General features: G+C 49.6%; 2 protein-coding genes across 4 annotated transcripts; both read right to left on the reverse strand.

Annotated features, from left to right (window-relative positions):
* Window positions 1–275: 275 nt before the first annotated feature.
* On the reverse strand, window positions 276–4,033 carry SPCS2 (signal peptidase complex subunit 2). Of its 3 annotated transcripts, none has more exons than XM_085077404.1 (6): window positions 3,926–4,028; window positions 2,757–2,912; window positions 2,438–2,521; window positions 1,963–2,123; window positions 882–1,016; window positions 276–534 (listed from the first exon to the last, which is right to left on the reverse strand). In XM_085077404.1, the coding sequence occupies exons 1-6, from the start codon at window positions 3,962–3,964 to the stop codon at window positions 348–350; spliced, it is 762 nt and encodes a 253-aa protein (XP_084933530.1). In that variant the 5' UTR covers window positions 3,965–4,028; the 3' UTR covers window positions 276–347. The 3 variants fall into 3 exon arrangements, with proteins under 3 accessions (XP_084933530.1, XP_084933538.1, XP_084933548.1); XM_085077412.1 differs by having other exon boundaries at window positions 2,757–2,873; window positions 3,926–4,005; XM_085077422.1 differs by lacking the exon at window positions 2,757–2,912 and having other exon boundaries at window positions 3,926–4,033.
* Window positions 4,034–5,234: 1,201 nt separating this feature from the next.
* Window positions 5,235–25,581, reverse strand: RNF169 (ring finger protein 169). Its single transcript, XM_085077433.1, has 6 exons — window positions 25,235–25,581; window positions 18,518–18,594; window positions 13,666–13,812; window positions 12,868–12,980; window positions 12,080–12,179; window positions 5,235–10,528 (listed from the first exon to the last, which is right to left on the reverse strand). Exons 1-6 carry the CDS (start codon window positions 25,563–25,565, stop codon window positions 9,326–9,328), a joined length of 1,971 nt encoding a protein of 656 aa, XP_084933559.1. The 5' UTR covers window positions 25,566–25,581; the 3' UTR covers window positions 5,235–9,325.
* Window positions 25,582–26,587: the final 1,006 nt, after the last annotated feature.

A 26,587-nucleotide genomic window follows, 5' to 3' on the forward strand; every position in this document is an offset into this window, starting at 1 on the left:
AACACAAAACAGAAAGGTGGGATTGGTAAAACCCCCTGGACATGGAGCCATGAGATAAAGCACTGCCATGTAAAGCAGAGGAAGCTGGGGCAGCATTGGTGATGTTTCCCCTCCCAGGGGTCCCCAAAATCCAACCTGGGGGTCCACCTCAGAGCCAGGAAGGCAGGCACACACACCAAGCTTAGCCGTGAGCTTCAACAAATCTTGGGTCCGAGATTAAAATTCCTGCTTATCCAAAATGGAATAGGACTTCAGGACAAAAACAGAGGCCATGATTCACTTTCTTTGCCATTTGACTTTATTGGTGTTAATTTAGCACGTTCCCGGGAGGCGGGCGGGCTCCGAAATCACTTTGTTTTCTTCTCCAGGGCCAGACTGTCGTGCAGCTTGGACACCTCTGGCTCGTAGGCCTCCATGACTAACGTGCCATTGTTGTCGAAGAACTTGGCGATGGATTTGGTGAACTCGGCTTCCCTCTGCTGTTTGGTTTTCCCGCTGATGAACGTCAGCTTCAGGGTGTACTTGTCATCGAACCTGCAGCAAGGGCAGACACACCTCAGAGCAGGATCCCAGTCGGGACAGAAATCCCCCTCTTGTCTAAGGGGAAAACCCTCCTGGACTGGAGGTCTCCCCAGTGGGCACTACAATGAACACAATTAAATGCTTTTATACTCTGCATTAAAGAGAAGCGAAACGTGAACATTTGTGTCAGAATACCACTTGGAGCCGCTCCCACTCCTAGATTGGGCCGTGGATTTGGATGGAGCAGAATGGATTTGCAGGTTTGAAAAGGAAAGGCAGTATTTAGGGTGACCCTCAGGTGTGGGAGGGATGGAAGCTCTGCCTGCTGGCTAAGCACGGGCTGCCGGAGCAAACGGTACCGTTTGAGGCTGGAGGAGAGCTGCCAGACGTCGTCGGGATCCATCCCCGCCGGGTCCTTCCTGTGGGCCACCAGGAAAATACTCTTCTCTTTATATGAGGTATAAATGGTCAGGATGCCCATCATCACAAAATACATGCAGAGAAAGTCAAGGAAATTAAGGAGGTGCAGGGCAAAGCAGAAATTAGGCAGAGAAGTCACTTGGATCCCCTCAGACATTGTTGTTTAACCACCTCTCGTGACATTTTAAATCCAAAGATGATGTTAGGCTGATGCTTCATTAGCATGAGAAATTAAGTAATAAATTTTAACTCTGATAATTTATTATTAACTCCCTGGAAATGTCCAAGGCCAGGTCGGACAGGGCTTGGAGCAACCTGGCCTAGTGGAAGTGTCCCTGCCTGGCAGGGGGTGGAACCTGATGAGCTTTAAGGCCCCTTCCCACCCAAACCAGTCTGGGATTCTCTTAACATTTGCTGGGAGATAGTGGGAAAAGCTGAGACTGAACAAGCCACAGAAGGAGTCGCTGGGCATTCCTCCTAAGCACAGACCAAGCAATTCCTCCTTCTCATTTTTGGCATGAAGTAATTTCAAGTGCTGCAAGATAAATCACCCATTTGTTCTGAAAACCACCCAGAACAGCCTGGAGCAACAAAATTCCTTAGGATCACAGAATTGTTTAGGTTGGAAAAGGTCCTCGAGACCAGTGAGTCCAACCATTCCCCAAATCCACCATTCCTCCAGCCTGTCCAGATCACTCTGCACAGAGCTGCTGGCAAGAATTTCCTCTTTCCCCTCTCACCATCTGACCTGTGGTTATTAGGGAAAAGCAAATATATCTGTAACCAGACTATGGATAGAAAAAAAAAGTATCTGTCCTCAGATCACCCAAATTTGGGGGCATCACACCCAGACACGCAGGAATTTTCCTATCACATGAAACTGTCTGATTATCAGCTGATCTCCACACGACAGGAAGTCCAATTCCCACAGGCCCGAAAATGGGAATATCCACAAGGGTTTTGTTCATGTGGAAAATCAAACCCTTTTGGTATAACCAAAACAAGATCTGTAAAGGATATGAGACAACACAAAAGGCAAGAACAGGTTTGGATTCAGGAAAAGGGTGCAGGTAATCCCAAATCAAAGCCACAATCGCGAAGAGACAAGAGATTGTGCAGATGATGAGGCGGCCGTCGATCAAACGGAAATTTTCCACGTATTTGTACTTCTCCAGGAGGACCTGTGGGAGAAACAGGCAGCTGAGTCTCTTGCGTACTTTTCAGGAACACTGTGGGGTTTTGACACACTGTTTCTGGGAAGGGTTTGAAGGAAACAATCCCAGTGGGACAGGTAAACCGAGCAGAAAGTTTATGGGGAATTAATGTCTGTGTCAGACACATCCTGTTAGTGGATCCTGATCAAGCACAAGCACATGGGAATCACAAGAGATGCCACAGACCCGGCATGGGATATGGGCACAAAAAGCCCCCAAAATGTAGAAAAGAAAATCAGAGAGTTTCCCAAGAGGGGCAGCTCAGCAGAGAGAGAATGTACCTTTTTGGCGGAGTCATCCAAGGAATTTTTCACAGCTGACCCATCCCATTTGTCAATTTTTACTGGCTTGTCATCGATCTTCCACTGCAATGAAACCAAAGGGAGTGAGGGGAATTTCATCCCAGTGTGCCTGTTCCTGCTGTGAGCACCAAGATAGGGGGCAAACCAGAAAGCTGCTGCCTGTTTGGGAAAACCTGGCCAGACACAGAGGGAACTGGGACCCAAAAGTCGCCTGAGCAGCACCATACCCGTTCCCTGGGCAGGTTTCAGCTCATACAACTTGTCACAGGTTTGAAGTGGTTTCTGACATCAGGCTTACTCTAATTTTGCTTCCACATTTGCTGCTGCTGCTGCCATCCCCAGGAGGTGACAGTTGGGCTGACTTCCTGCCTTTGGATGTATTCCTGCTCTCCAGCCACACTGCTACACATGGACTCTGGGGGGATGGAGAAAAATTTCGAGAACCCCCAACTATCTGTGTGCAAGGGGAGAATTAAAAGGCACAAACAAGAGATTTCAGTCAAAACAAAAGCAAAGGACTCTGTCACTCTTCCATATTCTACTTTCCTCCAGGAATGGGTCCCTCCCCAGTAACAATTCCCAGACACAACAGCTCAGCTTTTCCAAGGGGTCCACATTCTACATTATTTGTTGGTGACACATCAAGTCCAAGCCCTGAGTATCCTAAGTCATCCCTTATTTCAAACAGTTGAGTGACTAGAGCTGGAATTTTAGCTGTCAGTAAAGGAATCATCAATTTCATTCACATTATTTTCCTGCTCTGGAAGCTCCCAAGCTGGGCTGATTAATTACCAGTCCAAAGAGCTCCTCTCTCTCCTCTGGAAGGAACACAACCACTTTAAAATATGATGTAAAACTCGATCTGCTTTCTCTGCAGCCGCACAGGGAAAAGCCCAATTATCCCCCAGGCTCGGCATGTGGGAATTACGAGGTACACAGTGAATGTCACTGCATGTCCACCAGGTTTATGAGGCACAAAAGCAGCGGCCAGAAGGATATAAAAATCATGGAGAACTGGGACAGAGCTCTCACATCAGTGCACGGTACCAAATATTTTAGGTGGCTGCTTTTTGAAGCGTTTTCTTCCAGGGTTTATTAGCACACGTGGTAATTGGAAGCCAAACCCTTTGCCGTAAGAGAACAGGGCAAAATTCTTTCCGCTATTTATTTTTCCTCATGAAAGCATCTACAGCAGTTGGAAGGGGATGCTCAGGGCTGAGTGGGATGCTCAGGGCTGAGGATACTCAGGGATGAGGATGACCGGGGCTAGGGGGAGGATGCCCTGGGGTGAAGGATGGATGCCCGGGGCTGAGGCGGGGATGCCCGGCGCTCTGAGGGGGATGCCCAGCAGCCAAGGATGGATGCCCGGGGCTGGCGGGGGAATGCCCGGGGCTGGCAGGGCGCTGCCCGGGGCCCGGCGGGGGCGGGGGAGGCTCGGGGCGCGCTCGGGAGCCCCCCGCGCGGTACCTTGTCCAGGAGCCCGTTCCGGCCGCTTTTGGCCGCCATCTTCTCGCCGCCTCCGCCCCCGCCCCGCCCGCGACACCTGGGCGCCCCTGATTGGCCGCGCGGGCGGAAGTCCCGCCCCCCCGGCGCCGCGCGGCACGCTGGGAAATGCAGTCCGCCCTCCCGCGATGCCGGTAACGTGGAGAGGGTGTCCGTGTCATGGAATCGCAGGATTTGGGCTGGGAGCCACCCCAAAACCCATCCAGTGCCACCCCCTGCCACAGGCAGGGACACCTTCCACTAGACCAGGCTGCTCCAAGCCCGAAAAGGTTGTCCAGCCCTGGCACAGCTGCCCAGGGCAGTGGTGGAGTGCCCATCCCTGGAGGGATTTAAAGCCGTGTGGATGTGGCACTTGGGGACACGGGTTAGTGGTGGCCTTGGCAGTGCTGGGGGGTTCGATGACCTTGGTTCTATAATCTCCAACAGGATGCAGCAGCCCTGGTGTGTGGCTGAGCTGTGGTTTCAGTGTGGGCAGGGAGAGGCTGATGCTGCCCGCCCATCCTGTCTGAACCCCTGGCATCTGCAGCAGGATGTAGTCAAGCTGTCCTTTCTCCACTTCCAGCTCCGCTGGCACCGCCGTGTGGCCGGGAATGCTGCCAGAGGCTGCTCAAGGACTTGTTCCTGAACCTCTCTCGCTCCCTCTGCTCTCACAAACACTGAGGACAATATGTAGTTTCCTCCAGGACAAGATTGATCTCAGGTTTTCAGACAGCAACTTCCAACTTGGAAGCACTGAAAGAGCCACAATGCTGCACGAACAGCACATAAAAACCATGGCTATTTGCTGCCAGGCTCTGCAGCTCCTGAAAAATAAGGTGTGTGCTCATCTGTCCCCACCCAATATCTGTCCTGGAAGCAGAGGGGTTGGACAAGTGGTGGGGAGAAGTGGAGGATCTTCCCTGCCTACTACTGCCTGCTTCCCTACGTGGAAAAGGTGTCTTTGTACTCACCTTCACCTTTTCTTTCTTTCCCTGCAAAACCCCAAAAGGGTTGTCCAGCCCTGGCACAGCTGCCCCAGGGCAGTGCTGAGTCCCCACCCCTGGAGGGATTTAAAAGCCGTGTGGATGTGGCACTTGGGGACATGGGGCAGTGGTGGCCTTGGCAGTGCTGGGGGAATGGCTGGACTCAATGATCTTCGAGGCTTTTCCAACCAAATGATTCTGTGGTTCTACAATTACTCCACAACCTCCTTCAGCCAGAGGCAAGCCTCACCTGTCTGGGACAAGCAGCAGTAGGATCCTGCTTGTTTCCAAGCACAGCAAGAGACGGGGAGTTTCACTGTCAGAACCTGGTTTTATTCTGTTTGAACCTCGGCCTTTGCCCTGCAGTTCAAGTCCTGGTTGCTGTTAAAACGTACACTGTTATTTGTACACATTTGTTGGCATATTTCTGGTTTGTGACAATTGTTTCACAAGCAGGGTTTACTCTGTTTCAAACAACAGAAGCCACAACATGACAGACGCCTGCATGTCATTCCACTCACACATTTCACACATGCAAGTCAAGGGTCCTTCAGTGCCTTCCATCGCTTTGTAACACATTCAGGTGAAGCCACGGGGGTTCAGCTGAGACCAGAACGACCGCGAGAGTCTGTAGCCAGCCGGTGCTCTGCTGGCGAGCGGAGAACACGAAAGCACGACGATTTAAAGCGTTATTGGAGAAAAAGTGTAGCGACATCTAGGTTGGATTTGAACAGTTTGACAGCAAATCCCAAGGAAACCACCCATCCGTGCCCAGCCGAAGGTTTTCCCGTTTGCATAGTGAAGGGCTAACTCTAGAGCGGATGCGTCGCGGTGTTTTGCAGCCACGGGGAGGGGACAGGGCTGTGTCAGGCACGTGCGACACGCGGGGATCATCCCAGCCTCCGTGCTGTGCTTCCACCCCTGGACATCCCGCGGGGCTCCGTCGTGGACGGTGGGTAGTTCTCCTCTCATGTCCCCTGCCGGGTGAGAGGGCTCAGGGTTCTCCTGAAACACTTCCCCTCACGCGTTGGACAAGCTCTTTGCCAACCTTCTGCTGAACACCTGGGAGACAGAACAGGGCTGTCGGAGGGCCCAGGCAGAGCCCTGCCCTCAGAGCATTGCTAAAGGCTTGTTTTCTAAAATCAGTGAGAGTCTTTAAGGCTTCGATCTCCCCCTCTGCTTTCACTGAGAAAATACAAAGAAGCGCTTGTTCAAGCTACACTTCATGACTACTGTGCACTGCATGTACAATAGCATTGGAAGAGAAATACTGACAATATAGAACAACATCATACAATCACCTGGCATGATCCCTTTTGGCACTTTTCCTTCATTTATCTGATCTCGCTGACTCCAAACATGGACCTTTCTGTACGGCTTTTCCCGGCAGAGAGCCCCAGGGGGTCAGAGAGCAACTTTCTAGGAGTCGGTGGCATCTTTGGCAGACACAGTCCTTCTGTCACAGAACCACCCCCAGCCCCTCCAGATTAGACAGCTTCACATTTTGGGAGGACACTCCTCTCCCACGCCCGTGCTGTCCCACAGCCAGCAAGGGAAGCCTTCATCCTGGAGGGAAGGCGGCTGAGAGTTACAAAGGACTTTCAGAGAAGTGTGAATAAGTACTTGGTTTAATCTCGTGCTGCAATCCACCGTTCAGCAGGAGGTATTTTCCTTCTCAGCTGGCATGATTTCTGGCAAAGGTAGCGTCATTCCTGACCTTTACAGGGGAGAGGCTGGGAATTCCTGCTCTTTTGAGTGTAATTATTTACAATATTTGTTGTTTTGTGCAAGCTTATACAAACTTTGAGAGTGTTAAATCAATAAAACATTCATCCTGGCTTTGCATCGCCGCAACCCTTCCATGACACAACTGTGATTCCGCATCCAAAGGTCTCCTCGGACGCAGATGCCATGGCCTGTGTGCGATGCCTGGGGACTTGGGATCTCTGTTTTGGGGACAGCCAGGAGCACAAGGGGTCCCATGCAGCTTTTTCTGGCTGGGGACAAGCTCCAGCCCAGGCATTGCCTCCTGCACTTCTGTCTAGCTTGGATTTGGAATCAGGAAATTAACGCACAACCCCCTAAATATTTATAAAATCTTTTCAAAAGAAGATATTTAAGACACTGGCCTGGTGCACTGGGCTGTGAAATCTGGTTTAAGAGGGGAAAGAAAAGATACATTCAGTGTGTTAATCTATTGTTTTGTGGCGTAAGCAGCCCAGGCCCAGCTGAACCCCCACAAACACCACGAGAAAAAAGGAAACTCTTTAGGGAAGTCTGTTTGGGGCTCCAGGGATGAACTGCAGAGAAGAGGGCCTGTAAAAATAATCTTAAATCTACATGCACCTGGGAAGCGCATATTTTAGCTCAAAATGTTGGGAAAAACAGCACGGATTCCAAGTTAAAGCTGTGGCTTTCCCTCCTGAGCTTCAAGGTCAGATCCAGGCCATCACTACTTCTCTCTGCGCTGTTCTTCTAGGTCCAGTCAAGGCCATAATTCCTTAATTTCCTCCTAATTCACAGCTGGAAAGAGGAGCAGGATTCGGTTTGGGTCTAAAGTGCCTGCTTCAAGCAGCACCTGCTGAGGCTGCAGCGCAGGAGAGAGCCCGGAATGCCGGGAAGGCAGAGCAGGCCAGGTCTCACCAGCCCCAGGTACAATTTTAACCATCCAGTAGTTTGTGTGGCAAGGAGATACAGAGATAGAGATATATATTATGGAATCATTGCTATAAGATTTCTCAAAACAAAAGTGTCAATCTGTTGAAATATAGTATTTAAAATATATAAATTTTACCCAATAAAATATAAGATTTCTTTTTTTTTTCTTTTCTTTTCTTTTTTTTTTTTTTTTAAATCCAGTTCAATTAGGGAAAAAAAAAACCTGCCAGGGTCCTTGCAGTGAAAACCAGTTCCTGTTTTCTTTTGGACCATTTAAGATGGAGGGAGAAAACGCAACAACGTTCAGATAGAGGAAGTTGGGCAATGCTGTTGTCTTAGGTCAGATCTGCCTATTTATGCGAAAAATAAATTCCCACCATCCATGGGGATGTTTGCCCCAGCGCTGTGCTCATCCCAAAAACACCCCTGTTGCCTGGTGGGGCAGGATGGGTAATGCCACAGCCCCCGCCCTGGACAAAGGTCCCGTGGGCTCCAAGAGTCCCAGTGAATACTCTGCAAGGCAGCTGCCATGGATAGAGTTGGAACAGTGCTTTTTGAGCTACGTTAGTGGAAATAATCCATGAAATTGATCTGTGGATGAGTGTCAGAAACACTCAGAGGGTGGCCTGCCACGTCTGGGCAGAGAACACGTGCTCCACCAAGCCCAGGCTGTGAGCCAGCTCTGCTCCAGGCCCAACTTCATGCCTGGAAGTGGAAGTTTTTAGTGCATTGCTCACCTGAGCTTTCTTAGTGGTTTGAAGCTGAAGGCAGGAAGCTGGAGCAGGGGCAGGGCAGCCCTCCAGGACATCTGGGCTCCTGTCCCACAGGGTGCCTGGAGAGCACAGCAATGCCTGAACTTTTGGGTGCCTCCTCTGGGACATGCAAGGACAGGCCTTAGGTGTGCTGAGAGAGCTCTTCACTGAGCAAGGTACATTACATTCCTGAAACTCCCTGGCTGGCATTTCCCTTTCTTCAGTATTAGAGGGAAGAACAGGAAACCTGCTAGGTTAGGAAAGGACTGGGAGAAAAGCTCCCTGGGTCCCAGGGCTCAGCGTGTGGCTCCAGCTGCTCCACCTGAGCTCTCTGTCCTGTCACTAACATGATATTACAAGTCCCTGACAGGTTTTTCAGTAAAATCCTTATTTTAGGTCTTTCTTTTCACTACATTTGGCTTTCTGCTTCAAGAAAGTGACAAATTATCTTGTCTGCTAGTGCAGACAGTCGGATACATTCATTTGGAAGTATTACTGGGGGGCTCTGTTTACAACTTCCCAGGAGAAATACAGAGCATGGATAACAGCCTGACCCCACAACCAGATGCAGCCTGGGGGAGAAAATGGGGCAGGCAGAGAGGAGAACACTCTCAGACAATTTCCATGAGCAGAGCTCAGACTTCCCTTGGCAAGGGACGGTCCTCATACCCCACATTCCCAACCCTCCTAGCTGGGAATCCCAGGTGTTCCTGACTGCGTGTGGAGGCCTTGCAGTGTATTCACGGGGATGACAGACAATTCCTTCAGACCAATGGACCAGAGAGGACCGGAGGATCTGTTTTGTCATTATCTCTTTTTTTTTTTTTAAGTCTGAAAGGACTCTGGCTTCTCCCAGAACTGGACCTAGAAATGTCTTACCACCGAAACGAGAAAACAATTGTGTGGGTGGAAGTAGGGCAAAAAATAGTTTTCCTATAAGATAATCTGATAAACCTCATCGTCCTCTAGAAAGGCAACATCGTCCAGCAGCACTACTTGGCACCCAGAGTGCTCTTGGACCGCAGCAGATACCGATCCACACGGACTTTCCGCCTGTCTACTGTCCTGTTCTCGCTGTCGAAAATCCGCTGCAGGTGCAGGGCCAACCTCCTGTCCTCCTCCTCTTGCTGGAGCTTCTGCTCCACGTCCCGAACCTCCGGAGGCAGGCCCACCTCCCCTGCCGCGTGCCTCAGTCTTTTGACGGAGCCGTTGTGCTCCAAGTGCTTCGTTTTGCAGCGTCTCTTGCGGCCCCGGCGCAGCAGCGGCGGCTGCTCCCCGATGATGTTCTCCACGGAATTGCACGTGCTGTTCTGCACGTTGATCAACTCGCTGTTGTTCAGGTATTTCAGCTGCTTTTTCCCCGATGGCTTGACGGGGACTGCGAGCGCGCTGTTGTCAGGCAGGGATGCGCTGACACCCATAAGTCTTCTGCTCAGTATTTTCGGGCCAAGACTAAGGCAGGATTTGTCCGTGAATGTATTCGCTTTTAGGTCAGGGACTTCAGCCACTCGTGTGTTTAGGGAGGTTACGCTCGGTCTCACGTCTGGTTCAGCAGCACCGTCATCTGAGGTTAAGGCCTGTGAACCTCTGTTCTTCTCACTGCTTCTTCCCAGCTTCATTTCACTGACAGAAGGGAAGAAATCCAGCTCAGGGCGAGGCTCTCCCGTTGTGTCAGGCAGAAGGTGATCATCCTGCACTTGTGGCTGCTCTTTAGTGCAACTGCCGGAGTTGGTGATGTCAGGAACCACGATGTCTTCTGTGGGCTCCGAAGCCAAGGACGTAAGGGTCGCTTTCGAGAGAGTCTTTTTGATCTGACGCTCCTGAAATATCTGCTCCCATTTTTTCAGTATTCTAGGACTGGCCTCGTAGGTGGTTGGCTTCTGCAGGCTCCGGTTCAGGTTTCTGGGGGTGGATTTGATGATGAGGGGGCTCAGGACTCTGCCATCAGGAAGCCTCTTTGGGGGAGTGCACGGGGAGCAGACGATGGGCTTGAAGTGGTTGAGCTCCTCCGAGATGCTGTCGTTGCTCTCGGGGCTGATGGATCGCTCGGGCCTGTGCAGGGCTGACAGGGAGGACACGGCGTTGAGCAGCAGGCGCTTCTCGGCCGTCAGGTCCGGGGCTGACAGGCAGCGGTGGTTCTGCGTGGATGACAGGACCCCGAGCAGCGGCGTGGATGCACCAGTGACAGGCAGCACCTGCAAGGCAAGGCAGCACAGCTGGGACAGCTGCTCACGGGGGAGCAAACAGACAAGCACGAGAGGAGAACAGGAGAACGGATGGCTGCCGTGCACTGCTGCCCCTGACAGCCCCTGCTGGGCACAGCACCTTCCATGGCTGATGTGGGACATGAGCAGGAGACTCTGGAATCCTGCATGACCTGGGTGTCAAATTTATTTCAGTCTAAGAGCTGCTCTTGCCATGAGTAACAAGCACTCCGATGGCAAAATCATACCATTGCAGGATGGTTTGGGTGAGGAGGGACTTTAAAGACCTTCTCATTCCACCCTCTGCATGGGCAGGCACACCTTCCACTAGACCAGATTCCTACAAGCTCTGTCCAACCTGGCCTTGAAATGTGTTTCCTCTTTACCTGGATAAATGAGCCCATTTACTGGTGGTAGGTTGATGGTTGGACTTGCAACCTGGATGCTTCTGTGATTAAGAGCAACATTTCTTGTCATCTCTAAGACAGTCCATTAATGCTGCTACACTTGGGCACAATACAGGCACAACTATGTCAGAGAGAAAAGAACACACACAACTGCAAATGGTCTTATTCTTAGCACTGAGATGGAACATTTTTATCCAGCAGCTAGTTTGTACAATGACAGTCTTTCCCTGCTTAGTCGGAAAGAAAGTTTTTTCTACTCACTTATTCTGAGGTCAAACTAAGTTTTTGGAATACCCTGTACTGCAACTGTAATTGGTCACGTCTATAGGCCATCCACTTAAAAAAAAAAAAGGAAGTCTTGGGAGGGAAGGTAAGTTATGGATCCTAATTTTGGGCTCAGTCCAGCTCCTATCAGCTCAGATGGCAGATTGCACAGGTTTCTGTTCCTCATGGGATCTCCTGAACTGAACCCTCTCCTCCATCAGGGATGAAACCGAGCTCAGGAAGGAGGGGTGTCAGTGTGAGAAGGTGGAACATCCTAGCAAGAGCAGCTGGATGGCTACCCCATCCTTGGAAGTGTTCAAGGCTAGGCTGGATGGGGTTGGAAAAGCCTTGTCTAGTCGAAGGTGTCCCTGCCCAGGGCAGGGGGTTGGATGAGCTTTAAGTTCCCTTCCAACCCAAACCATTCTATGATCCTATAAAGACCAGGCTTTTGGCTCTTCCTTTAGTATGAATGTGCCAATGTACCCTGATGTCAGGAAAGCAGTGAGTTTTGCTCTGTTTAAACAGCTTTGGAGGGAAAGGGTAAGGAAGAGAGGATTATCTTCCTAAACTTTAATTGGCTGGGGATTCAGCCTCAAAAAGAAAATGAATCACAAACCAAAAGCCTGATGAGAACCCTTTCAACTTCCAATTAGCCTCCAATGCTACACAAGAATTCTGACACCTGTCTGCTTTTCTGCTTACTAATTCCTAACCCAGCAGGTTTTATTGGGAGCCACAGGGAAGTGATTGGCCCTGTGATGATAACACAGTGCCACAAAGGCTATATTTTATATCTACAGATTACTGGTGCTGTGTAACCTCAGATAAGAACATTTACACACAGGAACCCGTTTCCAGATGCCACCTGTACCTTTGTTTTGTTGGCTGGGGCTGACCTCTGCCTGCTCTTGGATCTCTCCTGAATGGTGTCATTGCAGCTCCGACTCCTCTCCACCTTGGTGGTTAAATTCCTGAAAAGCAGAAGGGTGAGGAGAGTGTTTGTGACCTTAGGAACAGCCAGCTCAACAGCCCTGGCAGCAGCCACCTGTGGGAGAGGCCTCAGCCTTGGCAGCACCTGGCTGGCAGAGGTACTTCCTATGCCCTCGGGGGAAAAGGATCCAGGAATCTCGGATTTGTGGCAGAGTCCTGGTCTGTGTTCATGGACTCCACACTGAACACATGGATACCTCTGCCCACAGCTCATAATTAATCAAGGTCAATGCTAATGAGGAAGCTGTGGAAACCCCTTTCCTTCTCATGTGGAAACACACCTTGTTACTCAGCTGCTTCCACTGTGCCAAACAACAGCTTTCCAGGGAAAAAGCTCTTTGGGGCTGATGCTATCCCTTCAGATCTGTGCTGGAGAAGGAACCAGCACTCTTGAGTTCATCCTACAGACTTTTGATTTCTGACTAATGGTTTAAATCTACAGGCAATGATTTTTCTCCTTTGTGGGATGAATGTTAACTTCCTTAACTCCCAGGCAGGAAGCAATCAGACAGACGCCAGGTTCTACCAATGAGTCTGCTCCAGAAGTCCAGAAAAAAACCCACTTATTTCAGATTGGAACAACCATTTGAATCAGAGCATCTCAAGTGTGTTTAAAATAAATCAGAAGACCACCTTTAAAGAACATTGAACAAAGTCTCAGCATCTTACCCTGAAAGGAAAGCAAAGGAGTAGGCACTGGTCTTGGAAACAAAAGCTGACCGATGTGTTTGCTTGCCCTGGAATGGTTCCTCATTCTCGGAATCCGACAGACGTTCAGGAAACTGAAGTCAATCAAGGAAGAGTTAGCTGATGTGTAACAAAAAGAATCACTTGGAAAATAAAGCTTGTTCTTGCAAAGGTGTTAAAGATGCCAAAAGCCCCCATTTCTGATTATATTGAGAGGGCATGAGGCATAAATAATACAAAAATAAGCACATAGCTCCTATATATAGCTGTCAGTCATCAAATAAAGTCAATTTATTGATCAAGAAAATGTGGGAAAAATTCTGTAACAAAGGTACTACAGGGTGTTGGTTACTCAGCTCCCATGGGTCAGCCTATCAAATGGAAACTTTAAGAGCATTTCCTGCAGAGTCTCCCAAATGACATGGGAAATAGGCAAAAGTCAGCATGAAGAATGTGTTCAACTCCAGTTGTACAACCTCACTGCAGAAGATTCATGGAAATGCATGCAAGCCTGAACACCAATGATATCCCCAAAGCTGAGGGGATCTGCTGTGTTTGGAAGAGTCATGTAGCAGAGGGCAAAAGGAGGGACAGAAACCTCTGCAAGAACATCTGCAGTCATAACAAACCTTAGAAGACAGTTCTCATTAACATGGATCTTCATAATCTGCCAGCTCATAGCCTTCATAAACTATAAAAACTCATCCAAGGAATCCTGGAAAGCCAAAGAATGAAAATTCTGGATGTGTGGACAGGAAGGAGAAGCATGAGCTTACTTACACACTCTTGATTCCCTTTCAGCAATGCAGATTCATCTTTTTTCTGCTGTTCCTCCATTTTTCTTTTCCCTACATCCATGTCATCTAGAATGAACTTGTGCACCAGATCCTCTGATGTCTTTTCTTCTTGTAGTTTCTCTTCTCTCAGCTGGAATAATGACAGAAGAGGTAGAGTAGTTATAATTCAAAGTCCTACACTTACAGACTGGCAAGACCAAAAGTCTGGTTACATAATTTAATTTTGTGCCTTCATTTCTCTACTTCAGGGTAGAGGCACTGTCCCCCTCACAAAATGTGAAGATTGGTTTGCTTCTACACCATATTTGTGCTTTTTACTCAAATATAATGGATTTTATCTTCTTTGCATAACAACAAAGGCACCCATGAGGCCCAGGGCTGGACAAAGCCTTCTTTGCCATTGCATTTTCTAAAATAGAGAGACAAAAGCTTTTCTCTGCTTGTAGAAGATCATACTACATATAAAAATGTGCAAACTAGTTTTGTGCAATGCGTGATATTTCAATTTTAGCTTTCCAATGGCCTGACACACAGCACACACAATTTCCAGACACATAAGCAGCATTACCTAAAATAAAAGGTGAGATACAGCAATTCCTATGTTGAAAGTTACATGAGAGATGAAATCCCATTGTTTCACCAACATGTTGGGATGGAGAAGATCCAGGGAGGCCACCTTACCCCTGACAGTTGACTCCAGGCTCAAAGCTTGAATTAATTTTCAAACATGGATGAGAAATGCAAGGGAATGCCAGGATCTGGGACACAAGGTACATGGACCCTGATGGGCTGCCTGTCCTGCTGCACTATTTTGCTCCTCACCTAAGGAATCAAACTCCCCTTTTCTGTCAGGACTCTCTTTTTTTTTTTTTTTTTTTTTCCTTTCTTTTTCAGACCTGCTATCAAAACCAACAACATCCCTTTTCTCCTCCTTTCCACCACGTTCACCTGATGAACAGGCTCGGCAGAACATACTTCAGATAACACCATCTGATTGTCCCTGCCCAGGATAAAACCATCCAGCTCCCTTCTCCCTCTATCACCCAGCCATGTTCCCAGCTTGTGTCTTGTCTCTTCCTCAACTTAGACACAGCCCAGGAATAGTCTGCATATATCTGTATATAGAACAGATCCTCCCTCCTTCCTCCATCCACCCTCTGTTCAGAAGTTATCCAGACGTCTGATTGACACATCTTCATCCTGCTCACCAACCACAGCACCAGGAATTCAAATCCTTGTGTTTTTCCTCATATTTGGGCATAGGCATCTCAGGTGCTCAAGAAGCTGCAGTGTTACATGGCTCCCTAACTCATAAAGGCAGTGGGGGATGTTGCAACAACTCCTCATTCTTCCAAAAATATTTAGCGTTCTTCTCCCCTGATGGAGGAGGGGGAAAGCCCAAAAGCATGGACATATGGATGACAAAGAAAACAGAGCTCACTAGGCATTACATGAAAAGCACATTGTGATTTTCAAATTGGGAAGACCTGAATCCAAACTCCCAGAGATGAGGAAGAGGGAAACAAGGAGGAAAACAAAGTAGGAAAAACTCTCCTCTTCGGCTGATTGTGGGTATTCAGCAAATATTTTCAAAGACCGGTTTGACTCCTTGCTTAGAGTTGTTTTAAGATGTATCTTTAAATTCCTCATCTATTAATAATCTCAAGCAATAACTACAACAGTGTCTGACTAACATAGATTGTGGCCACATGATGCAGACATGATGAATAGTCTGCTCTATGTCAACAGTGTTTCTGCCTTTTCTGAAGCATCTGAAAAACAAATTCACATCAAGATTGAGCATAAAGATTTTTTTTTTTGGCTGGCTGAAATACTACCCAACACTCATGTCCCTCCTGTATTTCTCATGTGGAAGGAAGTTACATGGAAATATTCACTTTTCTGGCTAAATTATAAAATTATACTCAATTCCCAGATCTAAAGACACAAGAATATGTAACAACACACAGGAATATTTAAGGATTTTCGGCAAACCCATGGCACAACTAGTGTGAGGTGACAACCCGAGCTTTGCTGACAGTGAAGTCAAAAAGGCAACAACAGGATCCCAATCCTAATTAATAGGATACAAAAAAGAATTTAGGTCCAGAATTTTATCTAATGATAAAATCTGTACTAATTGAACAAAATAATAATTTGAAGTAACCTTAATGTAAAATGTCTCCCAGAAAATTTCCTTCCAGACATGGCAATGCTGTGCTGGGACAGGAGGACAAGAAACTGAAACAACGTAGTGTGAAACATGCACCTTGGGAGAAGGACCTCATGTTATCTGAGTAACATCTCTGAAACACTGGCTGCAGGATCAACAGCTGCTATTAACAGCAGAGTTATCAGAAAACACATTTTAGCCTTTTTGGACACTGCAACTGCAGGGAGAAAAAAACGCTGTACAAGCAATCGGTAATTTTTCACTCAAGAAATGCCCATTTCAGGACCATCATTCCTGACACTAACATTTATTTCCGAAAGTTTGGCAAACTCACGTTTGGTATCTTCTCTTCCCTCCACAAACTGTCCAGGTTTGCTCCCTCCTGGAGCCTGCTCCGTCTGCCCTGGCTCTGCAAAGCTGCATGTCAGCACATGCCTCAGGTAGGAGTTTCCCTCCCACTGTGTGTGATTACAAGCAACAGACTTGCTTGTGATAGAAAGACAGCTGGACAGGATGAGTTGGGGTTTTAGTACACAGAAATTACAGCCTCCCCTGGAAAAACATTAAATGCAAGAGCACCAAGGGCACAAAAGAGGAAAAAACAATCTTGCTGTCCTGCACAGACAGCAAATATTCAGCTCATTCTGAAAGCCAGTTGAGAAAAATTAAATTGTGAGATTATTCACATCAAATAAAATTTATTTGGTACATAATTATGGTACCACTTTGTTTTCAACTGCAAAAGGCTGCAAAGCAGGTCAGGAGTACAGACTGATAAAACAACTCACATCTGGGAGATGTAAAACCGTTTGGAGGAAAGCCTGGGTTATCCCCACTCCACAGGCAGGGAAGCTGGGATGAAACCCCGTGTCTTGAGACAAGGATGGAAACCCAATCAGACACATGCTCAGATTCCCAAACCTGAGGTCCTGTCTCCTCCTGCCTAATTCAGAAGCTCTGAGACATGAAGAAACTCTCGATAAGCAGCAACAGTCACAGTTTTGCTTCCATACAACTTCCTGACAGGAGGGCAGAGCCAGATGGGAGTCAGTCTCTCATTCCAGGTAACAAGTGACAGGACAAGAGGAAACAGGCTCAAGTTGCACCAGGGGAAGTTTAGGTTGGATATCAAGGAAAATTTCTTTTCTGAAAGGGTGGCCAGTGGAGCCCCCACTCCTGGAGGGATTTAAAAGCCATGTGGATGTGGCCCTGGGGGACATGGGACAGCAGTGTCCTTGGCAGTGCTGGGGAAATGGTTGGACTCCATCTCAGAGGGCTTTTCCCATCTAAATGATTCTGTGATTCTATTCTGATTCTACAAATAAGGAAACAGTGTAGCTGCATCATCAGTTGTCATTTTACCAGCAAAATTTCACTGCCATTTCCTCTTAGATGACGATTCACAGAATCTCCTCCCACACAGCTCTTTCAGCTGAGCTTCACAAAAAGCCAGTTTAAGCTGGCAGAGAGAAGAAGCCTATCTCCCATCTGGCAGGGAGCAAAAGGGGAAGGCAGCAGGCTGAACAAGAACAAAACAAAACCAGGCCAAGAATGCCAGGAACATGGTAAAATATTTCCTTCTGACTGGTGGGGAAGGGAGAAGTGTTGGCACTGGATTGCACATGGTATCATTTTGCTAAAGTCAAGCTATAGGTGTAAAAACCTCTTCAGCTGCAGCCTAACCGTGCTTCAAATGTGATTCCTTAAACTTCATAGAGAATCCTCGCTGAAAATGCTTCAAGTCCCACGACTTTGCACACCAAGTGTCCTTGCCTCCCTGGCAAGGCACCTGAATTGCAGAAGAGTTTGCAATTCCTATGATCAGTTAATGAAACAGGCAGCCAAAGTTATCTTAGTAACCTGCAGTGACACTGCCCATGAGTGTCACTGCTAATTCCACACAAAGAGAAGCAGCAGGGAAGACCCTTCCACGCTTTTTGACTGTCTCCTCACACACACACGTTTCCAAGACTAGTTATTTACCTGAACTATCACCTAAGCAGTATTTTCCTACTCAGAAAACACTGTTTTTCTAAATCAATCAGCTTTCCCGCCCTTTTTATACTTGTTGAGATCTACAAGTGAAAACCCAATGAAAATTTTTCAATGGTGAAAAACCTCTCAGGTTCCTTTTCACCAGCAGGTAAAATAATCAGCAAGGGGTTGGACCCATCTCAAGGGAAAACAAGATCACAAAGATCAAAAATCTAGAAAATATTTTCATGGACTTTAATTCCAATCCAGCTGAAAAGCCTTTATTCTCTTTTTTTTTTTCCTGGTCTTTAAATGACTTTTTTTCTTGGCTAAAAATAAATAGAAAGCTCTAGTTTGGAATAGTTTGTTTCTGAGGAGAAGGATGTTATTGCAGGAGATGCCTTATGCTGCAAAAGTCTTTATGGAATTATATCCAAAATCAAAAAGTCACTCCAAAGAAGGTGCATTTCTATGTTCTGGAAGGTAGACTAAGACAGCAAAATTTGACTTCTACATGCTCAATTACAGCCATTTCCTGAACTGGCTGAACAGTATAAAGAGAATAAATGACCTTTGTTACAGAACAGGAAAAAAAGAGCCCTTCAGGTTTCCCTACAGGTAGGATGGCATTCCTGCAGGAAATCCAAGTTATGTTGGAAGAAAAAACACAAATGCCCAGAATACTGACCTTCCTTAGTTGGCTTTCATATTCTTCTCGGAGTTCCCCGGGTTTGCTTAATTTAATGGGTGCTCTGAATATAAAGTCTGGAAAGAGAAGGGGAAAAAAGGAAATACTTTTTAGTGCAGGCAGGATAACTGGTGATGGCCATTATTCCCCAAAAAGAGTGAGATCTCCACAGGCTGCACCAGAGGTTCTGCAGCACTTTTTTCAACCCCAGATGTTTATATTCGAGCACTGCTATCACAGCTCTGTTTAACATACAGAAACATCGGGAGGAGGATGGCCAAGTAATCCCACTTTGCACTTCCCGAGTTTCCTTTGAGATTCTCGAGAGAGTCCTTGACAAGCAGTTAAGCAATCAGGGAGCACTGGGAGGATGTAAACACAGGGGTGAAGTAACAGCCCGGAGATGTCACAGGGAATCTGAGTCCCAGGAATAAACCCAGGCCTTAAGGACAGGGAATTCGAGTGCCAGCAATAAACCTGGGATTTAGGTGCTGCTGCAGCCACACACCCCAGGCACACAGCGAATTTACACCCCTGCCCTTCTGCCATCGACACCAATGCATCGAGAACACTCCCTATTTTCTGGAGAATCTCCCCTCCACATCCCCTTCCAGCCGTTCGCAGTGCTGTCCCACCGATCCGGAGCAAGCACAGCCCTTTTTCCACTTGCTCTGCACTCCCCAGATCAGTGTTTTGAAGCTGGGCGGGCAGGATGCTGTCTGGCAGAAATTCCCTGTCCTGCTCCCACTTCCTCCCTCTCCCCTCGGGAATTCAGAAACCAAAAGCACACTGGCACGGGGTTACAGTTTAACCTCCATCCCTTAAGCCTGTTATTCCCAAAGGACTCCCTTGCTTGTATCAGCCTCAAAGCTTCCTCCCACTTCTGTGCAGTGCAAGTCTGGGCAAGTCACACTTCAGTAGGAGGAGCTTGGAGGGAAAAGGTTCCCCCGAGCCTTCTTTTCTCCTTTTCCCCCCTATCTCTGTCAGCCACGCCTCATAGGACTTTCCTTATTTAGGAAGCATTTTTATTTGGCTCAAAATGAAAGGCTCACGGCAGGGTGGGCGAATCAAACACCCAATGACCAGCTGCCGACTGTTCTGGGCATCCTCTGGCTCACAGCCACATTTCCCTCCTCCATGGGGACAGTCACAGCCCCAGTGCCCAAACATGCCATTTACAGACTGATGAAATCCCCTTTCCACCTGTGCTGCTTTCGCCTGGTTTCCCCTTTGAAAGTTCTTAGAGAGCCCTGTAACTTCAGTCCCTCCTGCTGGTGAGGGTGAGTGAGAACTCCATAGCCTCTGGAGCTCTAAAAAGGGAATGCTGCCAGCGCCAGAGCTGGACAAATCACAAAGCATTTCTTTAATATTTGCTTCAAAGGCAGAAAAATAATCTCATGTAAGCAAACATTAAGCATATAGATTGCAAGGCCTTTTCTTTCATTTAAAAAGCTGCTATTCCCTCTTACTCACATGCCTGTGCGAACCAGGCTTGTTTTTAAAGGAAAACATCCCAAATGTCCCTACATATGTGATAAAAATCCAAATCCCAAGCGATGTTGCTGCTGGGGAGGCCAGGCTGCATTCCTCACTCCTGCTTCTGCGCCTGCAACCGGCCATGCTGGAAACCTTCCACTGGCTTCCCAAAATGTTTTTTCAATTGTGTCCTTGAGCAGTTCCAGCTCTTTGTGAACTTTATCAAGCTGAATTTCCACCAAGAGCAGTCCCAAGAGCAGCAGCAATCTGTAACTCGCCTGAAGCGAACTTCAATTACTTCTCAATGTTTAAGGCTTGTCTCCAGAGCTAAAAAGGTGGAGTTTTTCCCTCTGGGGTGCGAGCTAACCTGAGGGAAACATGCACCATGAAAGACGAGCCACGCCAACTCTCACTGCTCACTTGGGTTCAGCAAGCTGGAAGAAATTTTAACTAGTGGAATTAGTGGAATAACATTTATGTGTCAAGTTGTGGTGGTTTAGCTAAAGGGGTCCAACACCAGGTGGAGGCAACTTTATCAATAGTATGTTTATGTACCAACTTGTATATTTTGCAGATGGGTTAAAAAGAGATAAGACCCCACATTTCCAACTGTTCCAACAATTTGTGTAAAAGAGATGAAAACAAAAATGTATGTGCAGCTGTCTATCTGCATTTCACAGAACTCCAGAATGGGTCAGGCTGGAAAGGACCACTGTGGGTCACCTGGTACCACCTCTCTGCTCCAGCAGGGCCATCCCAGAGTACAGGGCACAGCATTGTGCCCATGTGGCTCTGGAATATCCCAGTGAGGAGACTCCACACCCTCTGTGGGCAGCCTGTTCAGTGCTTGGTCACCACACAGGAAAGAAGTTCTTCCTCATGTTCAGCTGGAGCTCCCTGGGCTCATTCCCTGCCTTTCCTCTGGTGCCATTGCTGAGCAGAGCCTGGCCCTGCTCTGACCTCCCTGCACACAGGGACACCCAGGGACACCCAGGGCTGAGGCTCCTCTCAGCTGGGCTCCTCTGGAGGCTGAGCAGCCCCAGCTCCCTCAGCCTTTCCTGGGCACCGAGATGCTCCAGGCCCTTCCTCATCTCCACAGCCTCTGCTGGATCTGCTGCAGGAGCTCCGTGTCCCTGCTGGGCTGAGGGGCCCAGAACTGGACACAGCACTCCAGGTGTGCCTCCCCAGGGCTGAGCAGAGGGGCAGGATCCCTTCCACTGACAGAGGAGAACCATGCTGCACCCAAGGATGTTTCTGTCAGCACAGAACCACTCCAAGTGGAACCAGACCAGTCCTCACACTGGGATGCAGCCAGGTAGGAAGAGACCAGGTGTCCAGAGCATCACACCTCCCCATGCCAATTCTGGATGTTCAGGTGCAGGACAAGGCTGCTCAGCTGGTTTGATGTGTGCCACAGTCCAGGACAACCACAAAGCAGGCAAAATCATGGGAGAAAAGGCTTTTTACTTGATTTTGTGGCAAATCTCCTGCTTGCCCTTCCTCTCAAGTGATCCGTGGGTGAACAGCGCTGGTTTCTAAATGAAGCTGACTCTGAAGGGCTGCTGGGAGGGCTGCCACCAGGATGCTCCTTCCAGGCCCAGTGAGAGCACCAAAACAATTGCAGTGGCAGGATCAAACCTGGCATCTTGCTTTTTTATACTGGCAGACAAGAGTTGCATCCTATTGTGCTCGGTCTTGGAAAAAACAACTGATTTCTGCACTATTTGAGAGGACAAAAGATTTTTTAATTATTTAACACTGGTTTTCTTTATAAGAGGCATCTGACTTGCAGCCTCAATCCCCCTGAAGGACTCCATCCTTTCCATGCCAGCTCGGAAGCATCTTACACACCATCTCCGTGGAGCCACACTCCTGACCAGCACATTTTATATTTACTGGCAAAAGATTCAGAAACCTCCATCTGGCAAATTCAGCAGCAGGGGCTGAGCAGAAGTAAAGCTGAATGGGATTCAGAACCCTTCGGTTCCCTGTCTGTTGTTCAGAGGCTCCTGCGTTTTGCCAAACCTATGCCATCTGGCAGATCTCAGCTCTGCCACAGGCAGCAGTGAATCCCCCTTGCCCCCAGCTGCCACAGAAACTTTCAGCAGACTTTGCAGCTTCCTTGAGGCTTTCACTACTTTTCCTTTTAACTCCTGGCAGTTAACACTTGCAGCTGCTCAAGATGAAATCTTAAATGTTTTCAAAACACAAAACAAGAAGTTGGGAATTTTCTGACCCTAGCACAGGTATAACCACTATTCAGCTGGAAAACTGTTTTCCGAGAGTTAATGATCCACTGCCATGCCTCTCACACTGACCACTGGGGCTAGCTCTGGGTCTGGTCCAAATCACGTTTTTCACAAATGGCTTGAGTGGCAGATTAAAAATACTTTAAGTATTGTGGAGGGCTGGAGAGAGGACAAGGAGGAAAGGGATGGGGGTGCAAGCCGTCTGACAGCCTCACAGCATCCCAAGGAGGCACCCTATCCTATCTTCCTAGGAAATCTTAAATTTAACCCATCCCAACAGCAACACAACATTGTGACAAGGAGGAAAAAGGAGATGGTGTCAGCTTTAATCAGTTTGATGTGGGGAGCAAATCACTCCTTTTCCCGAGGCAGGGAAAGGCTTCTGCAGGATTGCCGTTTCCAAACTCATAGTACTGTGGTCTCGAGACAAAAAAACAACTAGTGACAGGGTACAGAACACCAGAAATGACAGGAAATTAAGGAATCACCAGGAAATGCTCAAGAACTAGACTGGTCTGGTCCAGCGGGGAAAGAGGAAAACCACTGCCAAAAAAAGACTGGGAGGAAGGAGGGGGAAGTCAAGTTACAAGTCTGGCAAAAACACCCCACCCCTCTCACACAAGCATCGGTTATTGATTGCTGTGCATCGCAACTGGGCAGAGGAGAAACAAAAGAAATCTGATTCTCTGAAATGTGAATGCACTTATTTTCTCACAAATCAGGCTGAGCACCTCGCTGCAAACATGTTCTGCTCCTTCTCCTCGGCCAACTGAATCCTCAAACACACACCCGCAGTCTCCAAGCCTCCCATCTGCTGCTCCTCTCTGCCGTCCAAGACTTTCACCAAGCAACTGTTTTAATATAAGAAACCTCCCTTAGCAAAGCACTGCAGCCAGCACTGCATCTTTAGCTCAAAGTCTGGCCTCACACCAGCATCTAGGGTGCCTTCCCAGGTGCTCTGTGGAACTTGGAGATGTCCACAGAGAGGATGTGGGACCCGTGGGCCACCTGCATCCTTCTGGAGCAGCAGCTGGGGCCAGGCTGGAGGCAGGAGGGCAGCTCCAAGGGCATCAGATGCCCAGGAGCTGTCAGGCAAACCCAGCCCACGCCAAGATACAGTGCAGGCGGTGAGTGTGTGCCTCTGCTGATTTCTATCCAGTGTTGTTTGGCAAGTGTCATGACAAAGACTTTGACTTTATACCTATTTGGACAGCACCTAGTGCAGAATCCTCAGCCTCGGCCAAGGTCCAAGAGCTCCTTAAGCCCACTATCATGGAAGAATAGGACAGGGGGCTTTGAGCAGGGCTTGAGTCTCCCTACCAGCTTCAGCCATGCTGGCATCCTCCAATAAGGCTCACTAATGTCAGGAGAAACCACATCTAGTGCTCTCTCTCTCCATGTAGTAGGTCCCTGTCTGTCATGGATCATCTGCCTTTGATTCCCACAGTATGAGCCCAACTTGCATCACAAGTGGGAGTTTGGGCAGGCAGAAAATGACAGCCAACACAATGACTATGTGTCTTACTGCCAAACAGAGTCATGAAATCATAGAATGGTTTGGGTTGGAAGGGACTGCACAGACCATCTCATTCCACCCCTTGCCATGAGCCCTCCTCTAGACCAGGTTGCTCCAAGGTCCGTCCAGCCTGGCCTTGGACACTTCCAGAGATCCAGGGGCAGCCACAGCTTCTCTGGCCACCCTGTGCCAGGGCCTCACCACCCTCACAGCCAAGAATTTCACCCCAATATCCCATCTAAACCTGCACTCTGGCAGTGGGAAGCCATTCCCCTTCGTCCCACACACATCTCAGAAGAAGCAGAGAATTAAAACTCACTCTTCTTCAACTAAGACACTGCCCAAGCATTCCTGCAGCATGGCTGGACGCTCTCATCCCAGCTTGCCTGGACCATGCCGAGTCCATTTAAGCATGACTGACCCCACTGCCTTGGAGCACAGATTGACTCGGGGAGTTCCCGCTGTCCCTCCTCCGGAGGAACCACTCCCAGCCCTCTGGCGCGGCTCCCTCTGGACAGCCCGTCTGTTCATTGATTCTGCAAATCCTTCTGCGTGAAGGCTTCCTCAACCTCTTCCAGGTTAGCGGGGTTAGTTCAAACCACCAATTTAAGCTGTGCAAGCTCATCCTGCCAATTCTTCCCGCAGCCAATTAGAGGGTGCTGACACAAGCATGAACCGGGAGACCAGAAACATGCTCGGAAAGGAACGGGTTGGGCTAAAAGGATGTTTATCTGTAGCTTAAATCCTTGTCTGCTCTGCAGGGTTCCCTGTCGGTAAAGTGGGCACTGCTGCAACACCTCTCCAACCAACAGATCCCGGTGCATCCCGAGTTCTGACAGCGGCAAGGTGGGCATCTCCAGCAGCTCCCATCAGGGAAGGGCAATGCCGCCGTCTCAGACGAGGATTTATTTTGAAGGAAACACAGGGAGCGGTTTTCTAGGAGTTGAGGAGAGAGTCTAGCTTTGGAGGCAGGGAGGAAACGTGCGACAAGAAGCCACGAACTCAGGGACGATGGACCTTTTTTATGTCAACAAGGGACTAGGACTTCCCACGGTGCAAAACCCTTCCTGTCTGGATGCAGCACAAACCCGCCCGACTCCTGGCAGCACTGTCGGAACCGTTCACTTTTGGGGCAAACCTATCACAAAAACATCTGAGCAAGTGGGGAAACATTCCTCCCAGCCGGGCATCGCCTCCAGGGGATGATGCTATCCCCCGTGCCGCAGAGCAGGGTGGGCTCAGCCCCACCGGCCCGCAGCACTCGGGGCAGCTGAGCCCCGAAAACTCATCGCACCTCCCGCGCTGGCCACGCCCCCGCGCTGGCCACGCCCCCTCGGCTGAGCCCCCGCGCGCTCACCGCGACTACCACTGGCCACGCCCCTTCCCGAGGCCACGCCCCCGCCCCGCGCCCCCCTCAGCCCCTCCCGCTCCAGCGCGGGGGGGGCGCAGGTGCCGCCGCCGCCGCCGCAGCCGCACCTTGGTCCGGCGGCCGCTGCTCCCCGCCTACTGCTCCGGAGGCCGTGGTGGCTGCGGGCTCGGCCTGCTGCCGCCGGGCCCGTGTGGAGAGGCGGCTGCGGCACAGCGGGCAGCAGAGGCCCGGGCCCTGCAGGCAGCGCTGGAAGCAGGCGAGGCAGAGCGAGTGGCGGCAGGGCGGCGTCACCGCCTCCACCAGCGCCTGCCGGCACACCGGGCACTCCGCCACCGCCAGCACCACCGCGTCCTGCTCCTCCTCGGCCGCGGGCCGGCCCCGCCGCCGCCGCCCCCGCACCGCGGCCCGGCCGCCGGCGCCCGCCGCCGCCGCCGCCATCTTCCCACACTTTGAAGGGCCCCGGCGGCCACGCCCACTCCACATAATTCATGAGGGACACGCCCCCTCTGTGCATATTAATGAGCAGGCGCGCGAGCCCCGCCTCCGCACAGGCCACGCCCCCTTATGAATATGCATTAGTGTGCACAAGGAGGAGCCGCCGGATCGCTTCCCGCGCTTTGTGGGGACTGGGATGGCGTGCGTCCGGATAGGAAAGGCAAATCATGGAATCACAGATGGTTTGGGTTGGAAAGACCCTACAGCTCGTGCAGTCCCACCAGGGACAGGGACACCTTCCACTGTCCCAGGCTGCTCCCAGCCCTGTCCAACCCGGCCTTGGACACTTCCAGGGATCCAGGGGCAGCCACAGCTTCTCTGGGCAACCTGTGCCAGGGCGTCAGCATCCTCTCCGAGAGGAATTCCTTCCCAATATCCCAACTAACCCTGCCCTCTGGCAGTAGGAAGCCATTCCCTGTGTCCTGTCCATCCATGCTTTGTCCCCAGTCCCTCCTCAGCTCTCCTGGAGCCCCTTTAGGCTCTGGAAGGAGCTCTCAGGTCTCCCTGGATCCTTCCCTTCTCCTGGTGAGCACCACCAGCTCTCACAGCCCGTGATTGCAGTGGGTGGCTGATGTCTCTCCGTCCTTATCCAGACCAACAGCCTTTTTTTCAGTCTTCCCTCGGCTGTCCAGCTGAGGAGGGGAGTGATGGAGCGGCTTTGGTGGGCACTCGGCATCCAGCCAGAGTTAAACCACCGCGGACAGTGACTCAGAGCAAACCAGAGGAGGCAGAGCCTCTGCACCAGTTGCTATGGAAATCTCTTGCGCTTCTCTTCTGCTTTTCATCTCTTTACTGGGGCGCTAAACCAATCTGTCTTTTCATCATATTTTAGCACCCTCTCTCTCTGATGAAGCGTCTCAGCTACACTGGGTTGCCAGAAAAGAAAATGTGGCTGCAGAGACAGAGGTGAAGCCCTACACCTCTGAGCCTTCCTGAGGAGGCTCCTCTCTCCATGGCTGGAGAGA

Source organism: Lichenostomus cassidix, chromosome 1 (assembly GCF_008360975.1).
Source record: "Lichenostomus cassidix isolate B80296 chromosome 1, HeHo_3.0, whole genome shotgun sequence".
In the NCBI taxonomy this organism is placed as follows: domain Eukaryota; kingdom Metazoa; phylum Chordata; class Aves; order Passeriformes; family Meliphagidae; genus Lichenostomus; species Lichenostomus cassidix.

Coding starts and splice junctions, on each gene's coding strand:
- RNF169 (XM_085077433.1), bottom strand. CDS start 25,565: ATGGCGGCGGCGGCGGCGGGCGCCGGCGGCCGGGCCGCGGTGCGGGGG. Junction 18,595..25,234: donor GCAGCGGCCGCCGGACCAAG/GTGCGGCTGCGG, acceptor TTCTCTTTCCAG/ACTTTATATTCAGAGCACCC. Junction 12,981..13,665: donor TGAAAGGGAATCAAGAGTGT/GTAAGTAAGCTC, acceptor GATTGACTTCAG/TTTCCTGAACGTCTGTCGGA.
- SPCS2 (XM_085077404.1), bottom strand. CDS start 3,964: ATGGCGGCCAAAAGCGGCCGGAACGGGCTCCTGGACAAG. Junction 2,124..2,437: donor TGGATGACTCCGCCAAAAAG/GTACATTCTCTC, acceptor TTTCTCCCACAG/GTCCTCCTGGAGAAGTACAA. Junction 535..881: donor CTCTCCTCCAGCCTCAAACG/GTACCGTTTGCT, acceptor CCCTTGCTGCAG/GTTCGATGACAAGTACACCC.